This window comes from Archocentrus centrarchus, chromosome 13 (assembly GCF_007364275.1).
Source record: "Archocentrus centrarchus isolate MPI-CPG fArcCen1 chromosome 13, fArcCen1, whole genome shotgun sequence".
NCBI classification, from domain to species: Eukaryota; Metazoa; Chordata; class Actinopteri; order Cichliformes; family Cichlidae; genus Archocentrus; species Archocentrus centrarchus.
In genome coordinates, this window is record NC_044358.1 from 23,555,034 (window position 1) to 23,575,487 (window position 20,454).

Genomic DNA, 20,454 nt, shown 5'->3' on the forward strand with positions numbered 1-20,454 from the left:
TACTGAATGTCTGGAAATGCTGGGGATTTCAGGGGAGGCTCGGGCTGCGTGTGGAGAAGGAAATTATGTTACATTTAGCTTGGGATTTAAAAAACAAGTAGTAACAGAATAATTGTTTGGTCACCATTTTTCTACCTCAGTAAAAAAAGACAACTTGCTCCCAGGCCAGACGTCTTGATACCGTGGTTACATGCCTACATATACAAATTACTTCCTGAACTTCAGGTTTGGGTTTTTCCAGCGGGAAGAAGTTTACTGGTGCTGTACTGAAAAGTGATAGTCTACTAAAAAGAGATTTCCGTTATTTTCCAAGCAGCAGGCAGCAGAAATCGCAACACATTTAACACCACAGTTCTATAAAGATTTCAAGTGGCCATAAATAACCATATTGATTATGAGATGCAATAAAACAGTCATAAAGATTCTTGCAAAACAGGTAATTTTGTCATTTTATATATAATCCTTCATAAATCTACAAGTCTGCAGTCCATTTTTTTAATATAAGCAAAGACATAACGCATAAAATAAAACACATGGAAACATCGGAAATATCTTTTTGGCACAACACTGGAGGGTGTTGTGCCATAGGATGTTGTCTAAAAGCACTGTGCAATACCATACATGTTACACCATTGTCAGCTGACGGACAAAGCCTAGGGAAAATCAATGCATTTAGAATGGTGCACACATTTTGTGCTTTCAGAAGGTTGGAAAAACATGCGTCTACCACACGTCCATATACAATTTATTGCACATTTTCTGATGTAAACTTATAGCTCAAAAATACGTCCAGTGACACCTTCCATGCGCTCAGGGACGCATGGAAGGTCATTACCCCTGGCTCCTGATCTAACACTTCTCCGCAGCAACATCGACTTTGAACTGCTGCTAAAGCCTGAATCCTGCACATCAGGTCCTCAGCACTGTCCTAGAGTTTCCCAGTCATTTGCCCGTCCCTGCCAGCTGGATCTAGAGTTGAACAATCATGTACAGCTGAATGTTTTGCAGGCATCGGATGTACAACTACATCCATGACCATACCAAAGGCCAAGTAACCCTGCAAAGCTGGCCAGGTCACTGTATTTTTGGCTGGAGTATTTAATTAGTTTGTGTGTCTTATTTTGTGAATATTATCCAGTTGTTGTCTTTTGTTTTTAATCTATTTCTCTTTTGGCAATATAGTGTATATGTAGTTAGCATGCTGCTCAGGGGATAATCTTTACAGTAATTTGCTGTCATTTGGGCCCTTTAGTACTAACTGAGCATCATTTAAATGCCACATTTAAATTTAAATGCCACAGCTTAGCATTTAAATATCACACACACACACACACACACACACACACACACACACACACACACACACACATATATATATATATATATATATATATATATATATATATATATATATATATATATATATATATATATATATTCAGATAAGACAGACTGTAACGTTGCGCTAAGATACTCTACCGTAAAACAGAATATAGACGCGCAATCGATTTTTCTAAGTGCATGTAACCTTATAGACTATACAGCTCCAAAAATTCCTCCAGTCCAAACAACAGTATTTATTATTTGTCCACACCCCGAAATATCTCAACTGGCTGGACGTTATCCTAAGCGATTTGAGTATCTGGAGCAATGGCAGGTAAGACAATTTTTGGTCTAAAGCAAGTTGCACCCGACTGTAAACACATACTTGAAGTTTTAAATGACTGTAGATGCAATTAAATACAAACAAGCAGCAAGCGTTGAGAAAGCTGTAGCATGCTTATGGCGTAAAACACGGATCGATTGATAATACAATACTTAATCTTTCTTCTTGGTCCTTGATTAGTCACAAGTACTAGAGCCCAGTTATAAAGATAAAATAAATCGTAACCTGGTGGTAAAGCAAACTACGCGGAATCAAGTCGACTTAGAGCGGGAACAGCTGAGAAAAAGAAAACAGTGTTAAGTGAAAGAATGATCCTGCGGCCAACACTCCGTTCAGTATATGCATTCATAAAATGTCAAGGCATCAGGTAAAATGACTCTATCATGTTAACTGTTTGCGTTTTATTTCATTAATGTATTTACTTCTAACGTGTCTCAGTGTGCAGTTTCACTTTCGTATCCTCCGTAGCCTGTGCCCGGCCCGTCTGCTGCGTCCTTAAGAATCAGTCGAACCACGTTTGCTGAAGGTCAGGGAGCAGAATACATCAACGCAGATTAAGACTTTGCCTGGAAAGATAATCCATATAGATTTGCAAATTTTTTTTTTTTAAATATCCTGTACAACATTGCAACTAAAATATGAATTACCTCTCAAACAGTCAATGGTCACTGCATTAGGTACACATGTAAAATCCAACGCAAACCCAACGCAGAGCTTTACAGGGACATTAATGTTCAGTTCTGATTGATTCTGTCAAACTAAAGTTTCAATCAGAATTTCAGTTCAATCAGAAGTGAAAGTCAGAAGAAACGCACTGCTCAGACAGTTTGCTCAAAACTGAACTTTTGTAAATGTGTTGTCTATTTTTCAGCACTTCAAATCACCTAAAGAAAATGAAATGGGAGTTGCGTTTCATTTAGTTTGATCTTATAATGACGGGGAACGAAAAATGGGTTTGCAATGAATCACCCTAATCTGATAAATGTGAATTTCTTTCTTATAGAAAAGGAACTTGGGCGGGTGAGGAGTAAGTTTATTGAAAAGACATCCAGAGCACTTCTTGATCAGCTCCTGGATGACATTTTGGAGGATGGCATCTTGAACGATGGGGAGAGAGAGTCGATAGCTGAAGAGAACAGGAACCGAGCCGACAAGGCTCGCTGTCTAATTGACACCGTGAGGAAAAAAGGAGAAGTAGCCAGCAAGAAGATGATCTGTCACATTCAGCAAAGAGATCCTACGCTTTACTCTGAGCTGGGTCTGACCTTTGGTCAGCCTGTATAAGCAGGTGAGTTGGTATATGTCAGGGGAGCCGATTAACACGTTTGGCAAACCGATGTTGTACTTTGACACTCAAATACAGAAATAAGATTGGGTTTAATGTTTACATATGCTTATTTGACAGTAACACAAGATATCACCATATTTTTCAACGGTTACCTGATTTTTGGTGTTTTTTTGTCCAGCCACTGTGGCTCAGGAGAAAAGAAGCACTCATGGACGCTCATCCCTGCTGCTGAGGCTCTGTGAAAGGAAGAAATGAAGAGTGAAGATGCTCGTCGTTCATCACTATGCAGTTTCAAAGCAATAGTATTAAAATGAATTATCACATCTACAGATATACTGCAATGTGAGAAAAAAATATACAGTAGAAATCACCTAAGTCGAAGTCGAAGTGGCTCCCGCAGGTCCCGATTTTTCCCAGTGTTAATTCCAATAAAAATCATCACATACAAATCGGTTGAAAAATCTGGTCCCACTGTAATGCATTTCCAAATAAATATGATCGCGTAAGTCGGAGGAGTTTAGCGCTAAAGCTCTTCTCAGCTTCCGCCGGGCATACAAGCACTAACGACACCTGCAACAGTCACGTGACGTCTGGATTGGCTGCACTGGACCAATCAGTTCGCAACCGCGTGAGTCAAGCGTAATCTACAAACTCGCACTTATGAGCAAAAATATGAGATTATAAAATTTGCAGAAGCAAATCCAGGGATGAAGCAGAAAGCCATTGACGCGAAATTCGTTATTAGACCCCAAACTGTCAGATATGTTGAAGAATATGAAGAATCGGATTTTATCCGACTACACATAAGACGAGTTTTTACAAGTCGGATAAAATTCCATGGGCCATTTGAATCAGACTTAAGCGATTTCTACTGTAATTTAATTTTGTCCTCTTATAGGGAACCTTACCTTTGCATATGTTAGAAATGAACTTTATACATACGCTTACAGTAATGGGTGAGAGGAATGCTGATATTTTTGGTTCAGAGTAGCAGAGCAGAATGACAGAGTGAAAGAGGAGTCTGCAGTTCATAGTTATGGTTTTATATTATAAATTTATAATAACGATGTCTCCATTGTTATGGAATATCTGGCATATTTTTATTTTGAATGATTATTAATTTAAGGCTATATGCAAACACAGGACATGTATTTGGCCTAGTCACTCATTATATCAGAGAAGAAATGATCCTTCAGGTTTTGCATCCGATTTCTCCATGTCGTGATTTTCATGGGGCCTGTCAGCCTTTAAATGTAAGAACATTTTGTGAGTGTGACAAGCAGAAAAAAACAAAGAGGTCTTATCTCTTTTTGCTCTCAGTCAAATATCCATGAAAATGAAGCTATAATGATTTCGCTTCCAGGGTCCTCAGCACATTATTTTTCTATGTGCGGAATGGGTGTTTCAAACATTACAATCTGTATGCAATAAGATCCTTTTATAATCTAGTTGGATTAAATTTTAATTAAAGTAAACAAGCTTGTGTGCTCATTATAACTGCTATTTTCTCACTGTGAAACTTTGTATCGTGCTGTACAGTCCGTGCGTAAATGTGAAAGTGATTTGTATGTACAGTGACATGAGTGCCTTTATACCCAATGAGGATATTTTTTTAATGGCTGCCAGCTAAATAATTACCAAGGGGGCCGCGGTGTGTTACAGTGTTATAGTCTTAATGATTTAAGACGCAGTTTTAAGTATCGCTTTGGGTAGGAGCACCATCGGGGCCTGCGCAAACACAAATGTAAGCACTGTGCAGTACTGATAACTTAATATAGTCAGTTGCGGAAAACAGGAAATTGATTGTTGTTCGCCTCTGTCAGTAGACGCAAACCCACGAATGTAGGAAGCGGGAAATTACGTTAAAGACAGCAGTTAAAACAGTTTGGCGATACCAGATTTGAGCGATGGCAGGTGAGCGCACATGGACTAAATGCATTTTGTTTTATGCTGTCATATATGTGTTTATCCAACACACAGAAATAGGCGTAAACTGTATTTACTAAAACCGGACGGTTAGGAACGCGTTGAAGAAGACAGCAGCTGGAAATATGTGTCCTTAGACCTTTTCAGCTTTGCAACAAACGTGTCTGTCTAGGAAAAGTTCCAGCTGTTCGGTTCAGCGTGTATTGTTTTATATGCCGCGTTTTAGGTGAATGCCACGTAGGGCGGAATACTTTCGTTTTGCACCGCGGAATGTCATTTCCACCCCGTTATTTATCGTCATCTAGCTGTCTGTTGTTTAAGAAAATAACATAGTGCAACTTTTTAAGACATGAATGGGAGAGAGTTTAAGTTAAATTGGAACAAACTTTGTAGATCTGAAGACTGTGATGAGCTTTACATAACGAGTCCTCGTACAGAAGCAGCCTCAGAGTCTGTCCTGTAAATATGACTTCTTCTCTGAGCCGAGGCCGCTTTTGTTTCCAAGGCTTTGTTTCCAGGGTAGCATGATTAAGGTTTTATTCACGTATGTAAATCTGTTTGCCTCATCGACGATGGGTTAGCAGTTCACAACAGCATTAACTTCGCTTCTTTTCTGCACTGCATAAGGAAGAAGGGCACACCAACCCTCCCTCCCATCAATAAAAAGAATAGCAGGCTTCACTGTTTACTGTAAGAGTGCAGGCTGGCCTCATTATAAGGGAACAGAGGTAGAAATGTTGAAGCGATTCATGCACACGACTCGCTATAGATCACCAGGGATCCAGTCTATAATTATACGAAGGAGTATTAGGGCCACATGGAGGAAAAAAAAGTGCGTTTTGAGAATAAAATCAAAATGTCGAGAAAAAAAAAATCGAAGTTGTCATTTCAAGTCAAATAAGGGCCACGGCTGCGATACCCTCTGCAAAATGCCTTGTTTTCAATAGTTTTCAAAGATCTGCATTTTTTTTTCTGAAGATTTCTGAAATATCACTTACCTTTAGTACCTTTACAGAAATCACCTAAGTGGAAGCAATTTGAATAATTACATGCTTATTCTTTGTTCTAGTTGCAGCGCTCACAGGTGTAAGGACAGGCTTTGTGGATAATGTGTCCAAACCAGTTATTAAGCAACTTCTGGATGACCTTGTAGAGGGTGGTGTACTGAATGATGGTGAGAGTGAGTCAGTACGTGAAGACAATGGCACCAGAGCTGACATGGCACGCGATCTCATTGACATTGTGAGGAAAAAAGGAGACAAAGCCAGCAGCAAGATGATCACTTACATTCAAAGAAGAGATTCTTCACTTTATGAAAAGCTCGGTTTGCTCGATAATCAGCCAGGTGAGCGACCTTAAAACTCTTCTTCTTAATAAAAAATATACTGCAGAAGATAATGTTTTGATCACAGGTGTACAAGTAGATTAAAACACATCATTCAGAGCAATAATCTGTAATGTTGATCACAGCTCCAGAGCCCCTGGAGCAGGAGCCCTCGAAGCAGGAGCCCCCAAAGCAGGAGGAATGGTCAGACACACTCAAACACACCACTGAGCAATTCTGGAGGGGGAAACTGAGGGATAACAGCGTGAGTCATTCACAAAAGTCATGTCAAATATCTGCATTTGAGAAAGTGAACAACAGTAGTAAAAACTGTTTTCTTATTTAAGTGTACGTTGAGACACCAGTTGGATTTTGGTTACGTTTTCTTCCCTCAAATCTGTTTTTCAGATTTACCCTGTGACCAAAGAAGCCTTTAAAAATCGTGTGGCACTGCTGATCACTAATATAAAGTTTACTGATGCCACATTGAATAGAAATGGAGCTGAGAAAGATCAGGAGAACATGGAGAAACTGCTCTCAGCTCTGGGGTATGAGGTGGTGAAATACACAAACCTCACTGGAAAGGTATTTCATTAAAAGGGGAAAATTGGGAAAACATATTTATGCCTGTTTCATTTAGAAGTAGAGTAAGTGATGCCTTGAATTTTTTTATTTTCTCACAGGAGATTAATGAGGCTCTGATTGAATTCTCCAAACACCCAAAACTCAAAGAGACAGACAGTGTGGTGGTGGTTATCATGTCCCATGGGAAACTGGGAGCAGTCCTTGGTGTCGACTACAAAAAGACGCTTTCTAATACTGAGAAACAAGATGAGTTCCCGATCGACAACATTTACAAGCAGCTGGGCCCAGAGAAATGTCGTGCACTGCTGGACAAACCCAAGATCATCATCATCCAGGCCTGCAGAGGAGGTGATTTGCTAATGTTCTTACACGCACAAAAGTACTAATCTGATCAATTTAGAGTCTTCTTATTGTCTAAGCACATGGCACGTGTTTCAGAGAAGGCTGGAGCTGTGCTTGTTAGTGACAGTACAAAGCAAGATTTGGTCTGTGATGATGTGAAGCAGCCGAGTCCATCCCTACCTGCTGAGGAAGAGGGTTTAGAGGATGACACTCTGCGATGTGTACACAAAGAAAAAGACTTCATTTGTCTTCTTTCCTGCACTCCTGGTCAGTGTAACTAGAAAATTATTGTAAATTATTCTGAAACTCATAATATAGTGATGATAAACGTGAACAATCTGCATTGATATCAGCTCAAAGTAGTAAAAACTGTATCTATTTTCTGTCTCTGAATGTTCTGCCTGCAGATACTGTGTCATATAGACAAAGGGATCACGGGTCTATCCTCATCCAGTACATTGTTCAGGTTTTCAACACCTTTGCACACGAGGACGACATCGAGGAGCTCTTCAGAAAAGTAAGTGCTACAAGTGCAAACCGTCTTATAGGTTTAATGTGTACATGTATAATGTGTTATGCGCCTTTTAGAGGGAAGTCTCCAAAGCTGTGTTGATTCTGCCACCAGGCACTTATCTGCACAGCTACTTTGAAGCAGAATCTAAATTAAATTTAAATTGTTACTGAGAAATAACAATTGCAAAAGCCTGAAAAGGTCGCTGAGTTTGGCAAAATAAGGTTTTCAAAATGTCTTTCTTCTCCTGGAAGTTACACGTCAAGCCTCATATTTACTCTCGCAGAATTCCCTCACAGATTTCAGTTCATTGATTGGATGAGTGCCATGTCTCTCTTTTATAATCTCTCTGATACAAGGGAAATGTTATATTGCTGTAGTCAAGCTGTAATAACACATTAATACTGTACATTGTTTGTTTTACCCATACAGGTGATGCACCGCTTTGAAGACTTCAAGACTCAAAACAAGCGACAGATGCCAACAAAAGACAGATGCACACTGATAAGACGCTTCTACTTCTTTCCGGGACTCTGAGATGGTTTTCACTGCTGTTTACCTCGACTTTGTAGCCATAGTTTGAGTTAATTATGTTTTCAGTGCTACTTGGTCCACTCAGAGCCAGATCACTTCATTATTACCTGGTGACAAACAAGTGAAAGATGCAAAAATCATGACAAAGAGACACAAAGTAACTACAGAAACACAAAATGACATCATAAATCTTATACCAGCAAAGAAAGAACAACAAAAAAATAATTGACCAAACACAAATTTCCTTACTTTTTGTGCTAAGTTTATCTTTTTTTTCAAAATGTCTGACAGCATGTCAGGCTTCATCTGAGTGCAACCATGATTAGTTGTTTTACTACATTTGAAAATCCACCAGTCACAAAATGCATTAATTGCTATGCTGTATGGCAATGTTTAAAATGTACTGTTTAACCCCCTTTAAAAGCTGCAAGATATCACACAGAACCTGTTAAGTCAGACACACTTCCAGTAGTTTTTATGGAAAAAAAAACCCTCAAACTATTAATTTATATTGCTATTAATAGCAATTCATTAAATTTATATAGCACAAATTCATAACAACAGTCGCGTCAAGGAGCTTTATATTTTAAGACAAAGATCAAAGATTTTTGGAGAGAAAACCCTAGCAATCGAAAGATCCCCTATGAGCAGCATTTGGTGAAAGTGGGAATTAAGAGCTCCTTTTAATAGGAACAGACCTCCAGCAAAACCAGGCTCACGAAGGGGCAGCTATCTGCTGATAAAAGGAGAACACAGGGAGACGAGCACAAAACACTCGCTATGGGGAAGACAAAAGTTATTGACGATAAATGAGCTCTAATTTTTTATTATTATTTGTTTTACAACATGTATTTTGACATATTGATATAATTTGTTCTACTTTTGAAACAGAAATAAATGTATAAATGTTTTCCAATATTGTGTCCTCTTCATTTTTTGTTATCTACATCTAGCTCTACAGATATTTTGAAGATGCAGCTGTGCTAAAAAAATATTTGCAGAATATTTAATTGAATTTTCCTGCCCTGGAAATAATTCTACAACAGAACTGCCAGTTTAGGGGATGCTTAAGGGACCTCTGTGATGGTGAGTGAATGAAATGTAAGGTGCTGACTATAGATCTACAATTTCCACAGGGTGTCTGTGTTACGAACAGGAGGATAAATCCCATTCAGAAAACATGCATCTGTTGATCACTCATTTATTTGAAGTATAGGGTACTCCTCCCTGAATATGGTCATGTTGCGCATATGAAGCAAGTTGAAGAAGAGGAGGAAGGTCCCTTAATGGCCTTGCCTGCAGCCAGGTAATCTTGTCTATGGGCTCACTTCACCATGATGGAAAGAAAGAAATCTCCACTCTGTGGCAATGCACAACTAATGATTATCTGCACTGCGATGAGCAACAGCGAGTATGACGTGTTTGCATTACAGAGACTTGACCATTCGTGGAAAACTACTACAGTAAGAGAACTAACAGGATAACAGCTGAATACTTATATTCTCATGGACGCACACAAGTAATTATAGCAAAACAGAAGAGAAAAAGTCCAAACTGTAGCTGAATAATCCTGAACTGCGGAAAGTTTTCAGCAGCAGTTTGCTCTTTGCCTTTGCGACTTTGCTTAATTGAAAGATGAGCAGAGCCTCCTGATTGGTGCATAGTCGGCAGAATCGTCACTGCGTGTTAAGCTTAATTCTCTGCATCACACCTCAGACTCTGATTCTGTGGATGTGGACCTGCAATGAAACTATAGAAGAGTGGACGACCTTTTGAACATCTGCCTTTAAAATCACGTTCTGTGAGACACCGCATTATAAAAGTACCTGAACACCTGAATCCTCGCATGCGAGGAGTATCATTTTAGGTACAGGGGTAATAAAAGCCTTACTTAAAAAAAAGATTCATAAGAATTGGTGGAGCCCTTGTTTTTGTTTGAAGTTACAACAATAAGTGTTGCATCCTGTTACGTTTGCAATGCAAAATTTTCCAAGTCAGGCAGAGGCAGGGGTTTACCACTGAAAGAAAATTCACTCAACTTGATTTTCTACTTCGAGGTGTTGCAATGGCAGGTAAGAAAATCTGTGGTCCTGATACAAGCTTCAGTCAACGCTAGAGGCACAACTTAAGTTTTGGAAAGACAGTAACCGAACAAAGCAACAGTGGACAGAAAGAAAGTGATTATATGAAGACAAAAGTTGTTTTAAAAAAATTTTTTTTTCAAGCTTGCTGAAGCCCACCTGAAGCTCAAACTTGACCTGTTCTTGTAGAGCAAAGCGCAGAAAGTCAAGTTCAAGTTGTAACTGACTTTCTGCGTGCTTTATTTATTTTATCTCATCTATTTTCTTTCTCAGCAGCAAAGTTTAGCTTTCACCGCCTGCAGCCCTCTTCCGTCTTTATTTTAAGTAAGGGCTGTTCTGATCGTAATGCACACAAAACGCATTTATTGAAAATTCGGTGTCAAAATATCAACACAGAACTCATTTATATATTTGAGGAAAATAAATTAAGCTATAAATGCAAGACTGGACCGTTTATATGTCCATAGTACAGCAGACCAGCCTATTTATTCGGATGTGGTCCAACTGAAACATAATATTATGTAAACACCTGACGTCACTGGTGGTTCAGTAATAAATAGCATCATGTTTAAGTGTCACAAAAGCAGCAACTTGGCCGCTTCTGTGCATTGAATCAAGGCTTTTCCCATAAAACAGCGAACAGACTTTATTCGTGTTTACTATGACAGTGCGCAAATGTAAGTATACTGTTTAGAGGCAGAATGATCTCCATACGTCCGCTTTATGATTTGCTAATAGTTCGTTATGCATTAGTTTTTCAGCTTTATACTACAGTAGATTGCCACTTTATTGTGTACAACTAACAATAGATAAGTAAGATAAGTAAAAACCATATTTCTCCAAACGTAATAACTTATAATAACATATAAATTCATTTTCTGAGATGAGATTATTTTCTTTTTTTTTTTAAAGGTTCAGCAGAGTCATCTATAAATTATCTTGATTGTGAAGTTAAAAATAGAACTGTGTCAAGTGGAAATTATTATTTTGAGGGATAAATTGCTACAAAAGTAATTTTTCTAAACATTTTTGAAATATGATTCACCAAAATTTCACCTTTCATAGTGGCAGGTATTTCAAAAATTCACTGCTTATTTTCTATTTTAGACAAGGAGCTTCACAGGGTAAGGACAAGCTTTGTGGAAAAGGTGTCCGAAACAGTTATTAAACAGCTCCTGGATGACCTTGCAGAGGATCGTGTGCTGAATGATGGGGAGTGTGAGTCAGTACTTGAAAAAAATACCACCAGAGCTGACAATGCACGCTGTCTCATTGACATTGTGAAGAGAAAAGGACCCAAAGCCAGCAACACGATGATCGCTCATGTCGTGTATTTTTATCTTGATGACATCAGTATTTTCTATCAATATTTTTATATCATGTATTGTTATATATATATTAATCACACACTCTAATTAATGGTCACATTATGTATTATTTGTCACCTATATTGTCACTCACACACTGAAGCTCTGCATGCTGTAGACAGGTAAAAATGCTGAGGCCTGCTCTGCAGGCAACCTGGGATTTTTCCATTAAGTAATGCTAGCCCCCACCTTTGTGAGGAGCTTCACCTTTTACCCAGTGCACTTTTGACCCAGCTTCTCCCGAGGGGGGGGGGGCGAGTAGCCGGAGCGAATCCCGAGGGGAGGGGAGGAGGCGCACCTGGACTTCGGAACGTGGGAAAGATGGGTTTTTGCTAGCCCCCCCGAGATCAATTCATAGAACTGTTGCTTAAAGGAGCATCTTAATATGTCCCCTCCCCTGATAACAGCTGCAGGAGGTGTGAGATTGGGCTATATAAGGGCATGGCAAACTTGGGAGGGAGCGCTCTTCTTTGCTCTTCCTCTCACCCGTGTTTGCAGCGGCTGCAGGCTCTCACTCCCGAGAGGGCTTCTGTTTTTTATATTCTGTTAAACTCTGGACGTTTATTTCTTTGCTTTTCTACCACCTTATAACAGCACCAAGGCACTCACTCTCGGGAGGCTTTTTGCTTTCTTGTATTTTGTTTAACTTTTTGCTATCTCGAACTTTGTTTAACTTTGTGCTTCAATAAATCCTGGAAACGAAACCTGCTCATCTCCAGTGAGTTTCTGTGAAGTGTGGAGCTTTTCTCAAGGTGCATTTGCTCCCATTGGTCTCCCCTCCGCCTGGTAAGAGCAACAGGGGGAGAGAGCCGCAAAAAAACCCCGACACTCACTTTCAAAGAAGAGAGCCTTCACTTTTTGATAACCTCGGCCTGTCCTGTGACCAGCCTGCAGGTATGATGACACTACTGAGTATTATGTACATCACTCTGACCAGGACTCAAACATCTCTATTTTATTTTTCCTGGCAGGAGCCCCTCAAAACGAGCCAAGTTCTTCAACTAAGAAGATGATGCTGAGTGATGAAGATGTTTGTCATTCATAATCATACACTTCTAAAACTTAACTGTGGTTATACTGGTTGTGGTTTTATCCATGTACACACTGATAATTTTGAATTCTTTCTCCTTAAATTTTGTTATTTTCAGATTTACCCTGTGTCAGAAAAGTCCATTAGCAGTCGTGTGGCCCTGCTAATCACCAATCGAAATTTTGCTGATAAGAATTTAACCCGAAAAGGAGCTGAGGTTGATGAGGAGAACATGGAGAAACTCCTCAAATATCTACAATACGATGTGGTGAAATACAACGATCTCACTGGAAAGGTCCTTTCACTTTTTTTCTTGTTAGTTAAAATTTCAGACAGTGACAAAAATAACTGATGTTGGGACTTTTTGTGTTCTCACAGGGGATCGATGAGGCTCTCGGTCAGTTCTCCAAACATCCCAAACTCACAGAGACAGACAGTGTGTTTGTGGTGATTATGTCTCATGGGATGCTGGGAATTGTCCTCTGTGTCAATCATAGAGAAGACAAACCGGATGAATTCCCCGTTGACAAGATTTGCAAACACTTGGACTCAAAGGGATGCCCTGCACTGCTGAACAAACCCAAGATCATCATCATCCAGGCCTGCAGAGGAGGTGAGATTCATTTCTTACTACTACACTGTAAACCCAGGTAAGTTGAATCTATTTAAAAAACCAAGGTAACTTGTTGCCTTAAATTTTTTAAGTAATGAAACAGTTGAATAAGAGCAGTGGACTATGTTCAATGTACTTGAGACCTTTTGGAATGGAATGAAAAATCTAATGTACTAATAACTTGATGATATTAAGTTGTTTGAACTCAAACACATGACTACATTAAAATAGACCATCAAAAAGTACAATCTACTCAGCATTAACAAGTAATGTTCACATTCTAGGCAATTTTAAGTAATATGAACTCAATATTTTTAAGTGGAATCAAAATCTGGGTTTACAGTGCAGCATTAACAAATGCCCTTGCAGTTTGGACCTGAACTAATTCAAAAGTATCCTGAATGCTGGATGTTGCAGAAGAAATTGGATCTGTTCTTGTTAGCGATGGTGCAGAAGCATCTGTGGTCTGTGATGATGTGTCGGGGAAAGGCCCTGTCCATGGAGACGGCATTGTGGAGGATGCTCTTCGTTCTGTGCACAAAGAAAAGGACTTCGTTTATTTTATGTCCAGCACCCCTGGTCAGTTTCACATTGAAATATATTTTTCTAAAGTTTAAGGTCAAACATGTTTCCTTTACATAATAAAAGTAGTTTAAAAAAATTTTCAATATTATTTCATGCAGATACTAAATCATATAGACATACAAAGCAGGGATCTTTGCTGATCCAGTTCATTTATGAGGTATTCAACACCTGCTCCAAAAAGGATGACATAGATGAACTTTTCAGAAAGGTGAGTGCCTGAAAATTCTTCTTTCTGGTTGTAAAGCTGCAGGAAAGCTGACATCTAGTTGTGCAGCAGCAAGATCATAGAGCAGTCATTATTCATGTTTTTCTTTTAATCTCATAGGTGATGCGACATTTTGAAAATTACAGTTCCCAAGATGCTCTAAGACAGATGCCATCCAAAGACAGAGAGACACTAACAAAGCGCTATCTATCTATCTATCTATCTATCTATCTATCTATCTATCTATCTATCTATCTATCTATCTATCTATCTATCTATCTATCTATCTATCTATCTATCTATCTATCTATTTGAAGTATGTATATTGCTGAAAAATGTTTTTTTCCAGGCATTTTTAATGTTTTCTCCTCTGACCTGCAATAGCTGAACCTTTAGTCAGCTACAGTAAAGGCTAATTTTGTTGTTGATGCATGAAAAAACTGAAGTACTTGTTGGTGATGTATAAAAAAATTACCATTGAACTGTAACAGGGAAAAAAATTGGTCTGCATAGACATGTATACATTTTTAGTGTAAATGGAACAAACCGCAGCTCAGCAAAATCTGTGCAAATCCAGGCATGTGTTCAGAGGTGCAGTAAGAACCATTTTAGTCGTGTTTAAAAAAAAAAAAGCTGTGGGGTGTAATTCAATGTTTGATGTGTTCTCCTGTTAAAAGAAACATGGTCACTGTTTAAAAGCATGCATAATGAATGACACTGATAAAATGATTCCTGCTCAGATATTAAATGCAACCCAGAAAAAGCTTTTTGTGATAGAAGAATTCAGTTAGTTGATAAAACTCTAAACCCATGAAGGGAAAGTGAGTGTCATCTAATTTAGGCGAACACAACAGCTCGCCTTTACTTTTGTATTGGGTGATTTTCATCTTCCTTTTGACAGCGGAGGGGGGGAGGGGGGTGCGTGATTCTGTCCCTCTGATGTACTCATTTCTAATTCTGTCCCTCCCGGTCACTTCCAATGGAAATCTTAACATTTCAAGTCTGCCATCTCCACCTCCACCTCTTGTCTTTTTGTCAGTGCCACTGTCTCCAAATCATGCATCATAGCAGGTCTCACTACCATCTCTTTCACTCTTGCTGCTATCCTTCTGTCACGAACCACCCCTGACACTCATCTCCATCTCCTCCACCCTGTCCATACTAGCTGGAAAAGACATCTCTTCTTATACTTTTTAATATAAATGGCTTGGGATCTTACATACTTTCACTCTCCTTTTGCACCACTTTCTGCTTTGCATTTACATTTCTCAGCAGCAGGAAGTTTAGATTTAGGTGTAAAAATGCTGATACTCTCAGGATTTGTATAATTTAGACTACTGATGCCTCCTGTTGTTTCTGGAATATATCTTTTGCACAGATAAGGACATAAGATTTTGTTTTTTGAATCAGAATGGATAACAGATGCTTAATAAAACTTTTCATGTGTGTAACGCTTCGTCTTCTGCTTATTTGGGAGGAGGTGTGTCATATCATTACATTACATTACATTATCATTACAGCACGTTGCCACTCCTCCCTGTCCTGTGCCAACTAATACAGTCCAACACTGTTTCTCATTGTCAGCTCCTGCACTGTCCTTACGTAGGTAATGCACGGTCTTTATATGACTATCAGATTTATTTTAAAAATTGACGTGCAAAGGAAAATCTATTACTCAAATAAGAATGCTAAAAATTCAAAAGTTGACACTTAAATTTAAAAACATTCATTAACCGTTGTACAAATGCTTAAAAAAACAGGCTAAACAAGCCAAAATAGACAGCATATAAATGGCAAAAAGGTATGCAAATCATAACATACATAAAGCACAAGGAGTGGAGGAGGTCCTCAGTTAAGAAAACATTAAAGACACACTTTGCAAACGAAGATAATTTGCTTCTCTTAATTTCCAAGAGACCACAGCCCACCACAAGCACCAAATACTTTGTGTTGCATTTCAAGTTTGACTTGCTTACTACCACTTCCATGGAAGTATGGTTTCCACATGACTATTAATAGATAATCCAATACCTTGACAGACAGACACTGATTCGTACATGTTGGAGGACACAGGTTGCAAACGTGTGAAACAAAGCTTATGAACAATGGCAGGTAAGACAGAAAGTATTGAGCTCCACTTGCATTTTGCAGGTGTTAAGGTTTGCATGATTTTAATATTGACATAATGATATGAGCTTATTCTTTTTTCTAGATAAGGAGCTTGCCAGAGTGAGAGCGAGGTTTGTTGAAAAGGTGTCAAAAGCACTTCTTAAACAGCTCCTGGACGACCTGTTAGAGGAGGGTTTGTTGAACGATGGAGAGACAGACTCTGTGCTTGAGGACAACAGTAACAAAGCAGACATGGCTCGCGCTCTCATCGACATGGTGAAGAGGAAAGGAGACAAAGCCAGCAGGAAGATGATTGAACACCTTGAGAAGAGAGATCCTACACTTTACTCTGAGCTGGGCCTGTCCTGTGCTCAGCCTCCTGGTGAGTTCACCCTGTTTAGTAGAAGGAAATCGTTGTACAGAATAAAATGCACAAGTTTGAACGATAGTGATTTTTTTCCCAGCTGCAGCACATCAGAAGGAGCAGAGCTGGTCCAACAAACTCATTGCCACAACTGACTCTTTCTGGAGGGAGAAACTGAACGATAAAAATGTTTGTCATCACCAGGCAGGCAAATGTGTACATTTGCACATGTAAAGTATACATTTGTAATGATGCATTTTCTGTATTTAAATGTTATGTTTTAGATTTATTCTGTGGCAGAAAAGTCCATTAGCAGTCGTGTGGCCCTGCTAATCACCAATCGAAATTTTGCCGATGAGAGATTAACCCGAAAAGGAGCTGAGGTTGATGAGGAGAACATGGAGAAACTCCTCAAGTCTCTGCAATATGACGTGGTGAAATACAACGATCTCACTGGAAAGGTATTTTAATAATAACTCATCTTTTTCTTGTTAGCTGTTAAGACTGAGTGATAAAATAACTGCTGCTGGGACTTTGTGTTCTCACAGAGGATCGATGAGGCTCTCAGTCAGTTCTGCAAACATCCCAAACTCAGAGAGACAGACAGTGTGTTTGTGGTGATTATGTCTCACGGGAAACGGGGAATTGTCCTCGGTGTCAATCATAGAGAAGAGGAACCGGATGAATTCCCTGTTGACAATATTTACAAGTACTTAGGCTCACAGAAATGTTCAGCACTACTGAACAAACCCAAGATCATCATCATCCAGGCCTGCAGAGGAGGTGAGTTTGATTTCATCTAACCAACATCAACAAATGTCCTCATAGTTACAGTTTGGACTGAGTTAAATTAAAAGATTGCTGTGTGTGTTGCAGAATCTCGTGGCTCTGTGATAGTTAGTGATAGTGCAAAAGTGGTCTGTGATGATGTGTCACAGACAGGCCCCTTTGATGACAGCAACATTGTGGATGATGCTGTTCGATATGTACACAAAGAAAAGGACTTCATTTCTCTTCTGTCCAGCACCCCAGGTCAGTTCATCTGGTCACGGCTTTTACTATTCAAAAGGTTTCTGACATCATTAAGACAGAATAGTCTCATTCAGTTTCCACACGACTTCCTGCAGATACTGTTTCATACAGACAAGAAGACCGTGGGTCTTTTCTGATCCAGTTTATTGTCGAGGTATTCAACACCTGCTCCCATGAGGATGACATTGATGAGCTCTTCAGAAAAGTAAGTACCTGAAAACTGTTTTGGTGGTGAAGCTGCAGGCAAACAGATGCAGTCACTCATTATTTTTCCGTCACACAGGTCATGCAACGCTTTGAAGATTTTCCCTCTGACAAACTGAAACAGATGCCAACCAAAGACAGATGCACTCTAACGAAGCGCTTCTACCTGTTTCCAGGTCACTGAGACAGGACTGACTTTCGGTTAATGGAAACTGATGTGATTAAAATTGCTAATAAGTACATTTTCAGTACAGTTTCATGTAGAATCAATTCACAGTTATAAGGGATTCTTACACATCTGTAAGCTAACAGGGTTTATGGATAAATGGTAATTTCTTTGTTTTCATTTTTACTGTTTTGTGAATGTCATATTTTGCAGCTTTTTATAAGTTTTCAGCAGTTTTAGTAGCTCCATGGGTGAGGGTATGGTTTATATTTGTCATTCATTCTTATCTTTTCTGTCATTTAATCACTTATTGTTATGTGTTGAAATCAATGAACCTGTAGTTACAGCAAGTGAATCTTGTATTGGGTGTAACATTTTCACATTCTTCTGTGGATTTTCTTTGGTAGCAAAGGGTAAAAACTGAATTCATTTCAATTTTATTTATATAGCGCCAAATCACAACAAACAGTCACCTCAAGGTGCTTTGTATTGTGGGTAAAGACCCTACAATAATACAGAGAAAACCCAACAGTCAAAATGACCCCCTATGAGCAAGCACTTGGTGACAGTGGGAAGGAAAACCTCCCTTTTAACAGGAAGAAACCTCAGGCAGAACCAGGCTCAGGAAGGGGCAGTCACCTGCTGCAACTGGCTGGGCTGAGGGGAGAGAGACAGGACAAAAGACATGCTGTGGAAGAGAGCCAGAGATTAATAATAATTAATGATTAAATGCAGAGTGGAGTAGAAACAAATTAAATAAGGTAAATGAAAAGAAACAGTGCATTATGTCTCCCAAATAAAAATAGAAAATAATACTTAGTCTGTTTGGAGTTTTTTTTTTTTATGTTTCAAAGTCATTGTAATGTGTTGATTATTTATATGTGCTTATATTAATAACACTATACTAAAATGAGAAAACACTGAGTAAAAATGAAATTCAATACGTTTCGGAACAAAGAGCAAAACTGCACACACTGAGTACGTTTTCACAGGAACATCAGCAAGGCCTGTATGACCGAGGGGCAAGACTCAGACAATTTACACCAGGAGACAAAGTGCTTGTATTACTTCCTTCTTCCAGCTCTACACTACTTGCCAAGTGGGAAAGGCCCTCTGTGTTCACACGATGTGTGGGGGATGTTGATTATGAAGTGGGCCAGTCAGACAGGGGAGGGGCCATGCAGATTTACCCCCTCAACCTCTTGATAGCATGGAGAGAGGCGGAGCCTGTCTCTCTCTGGTGAATGATAGAGATGAGTTGGGGCCTGAGGTGCTAAACTCAATCATTCCCACCTCACTCCATTGTGATGACCATCTCACGCCGGCCCAGAGAGCAGATGTTGCTGCACTGCAACAGCAGTTTGCAGATGTGTTCTCTCCTCCTGCCTGCCTGCACTCTCACACAGTGCCACTTTGAAAGTTGCCCAGGTGTAACGATACAATCAAGGCCCTAGAGATTACCTGCACACAAGAGAAATAGTTAAGAAATTCTTGTCTGCCATGCTGGAGATGGAAGTAATAGAGCTGCACGGTGCATGGTGTAGCCTCACAGTTCTTGTGATGAAGAAAGATGGGTCTTTACGGTTTGGTGTTGTCTCTTTTACAACACTGGATTTGACCCAGGCAGATTCCCTTGTCTCCAGAGTCTAAGGAGAAGACGGCATTCTCCACTGCCAACAGTTTGTACCAATCCATTACCCTCATTTTCGGCAGGGGAAACTGGGGAAGCAACCTGCTGCTGCTTCACTCTCTCTGGCTGTTTCTGAGATTAAGGGCCATGCCTTTCATGATGCTTAAGCTGTGACGGGCACTTTTTGACATCTGACATTGACTCGCTGTCTTCAACAACTACTGATAGCTAAATCATTCTTAACCTGTTAGTTGTGCTCTGTTGACCTTTCTTTTGAAAGAATTTAGTTTAACAGCTCACTTCCCTCAGTTTACTTTTTCTGCCTCTCCTTTCTTTCTTTAGTTTTTTGATACCTTTATTTTGCTTTCTTGGGGGAAGACGGCGCACATTAGCACTCACCTTGATCGAATACATTAGCTGCGCTGTGAAGGGGAGTGCAAAAAGTTGGTGACCTCTCCACGCTATGCATCTCAGCATCCACTGACTCAATCACTGTGATTTTACATGGTCTAAGACTTTGTGGCTGAGTTGCTGTCATTCCAATCGCTTCCATTTTGTTATAATATCACTAACAGTTGACTGTGGAATATTTACGAGTGAGGAAATTTCACAAGTGGACTTGTTGCACAGGTGGCATCCTATCACTGCACCATGCTAGAATTCACTGAACTCCTGAGAGCGACCCATTCTTTCACAAATGTTTGTAGAAGCAGTCTGCATGCCTAGGTGCTCGGTCTTATACACATGTGGCCACAGAAGTGAGTGGAACACCTGAATTCAATGATTTGGATGAGTGAGTGAATACTTTTGGCAATATAGTGTAAATTCCTCCATATCTGCACTCTCAGAAAATATACTCCAATCTGTGAGACTGAAGCAGTCCTGTGGTGCT

General features: G+C 39.5%; 3 protein-coding genes across 3 annotated transcripts; all 3 read left to right on the forward strand.

The window, feature by feature from the left end:
• Positions 1-4,739: 4,739 nt before the first annotated feature.
• On the forward strand, positions 4,740-9,056 carry LOC115790166 (caspase-1-A-like). Its single transcript, XM_030743847.1, has 8 exons — positions 4,740-4,868; positions 5,950-6,225; positions 6,351-6,469; positions 6,613-6,789; positions 6,888-7,137; positions 7,228-7,398; positions 7,539-7,648; positions 8,075-9,056. Exons 1-8 carry the CDS (start codon positions 4,862-4,864, stop codon positions 8,177-8,179), a joined length of 1,215 nt encoding a protein of 404 aa, XP_030599707.1. The 5' UTR covers positions 4,740-4,861; the 3' UTR covers positions 8,180-9,056.
• A 1,185-nt stretch (positions 9,057-10,241) lies between these two features.
• On the forward strand, positions 10,242-15,398 carry LOC115790473 (caspase-1-like). The gene is made up of 8 exons (XM_030744280.1): positions 10,242-10,248; positions 11,323-11,582; positions 12,773-12,949; positions 13,033-13,267; positions 13,685-13,846; positions 13,951-14,060; positions 14,178-14,259; positions 15,391-15,398. Exons 1-8 carry the CDS (start codon positions 10,242-10,244, stop codon positions 15,396-15,398), a joined length of 1,041 nt encoding a protein of 346 aa, XP_030600140.1.
• A 718-nt stretch (positions 15,399-16,116) lies between these two features.
• Positions 16,117-18,453, forward strand: LOC115790568 (caspase-1-like). Its single transcript, XM_030744381.1, has 8 exons — positions 16,117-16,169; positions 16,270-16,548; positions 16,631-16,719; positions 16,815-16,991; positions 17,079-17,313; positions 17,407-17,562; positions 17,658-17,767; positions 17,846-18,453. The coding sequence occupies exons 1-8, from the start codon at positions 16,163-16,165 to the stop codon at positions 17,948-17,950; spliced, it is 1,158 nt and encodes a 385-aa protein (XP_030600241.1). The 5' UTR covers positions 16,117-16,162; the 3' UTR covers positions 17,951-18,453.
• The last annotated feature ends 2,001 nt before the right edge of the window (positions 18,454-20,454 follow it).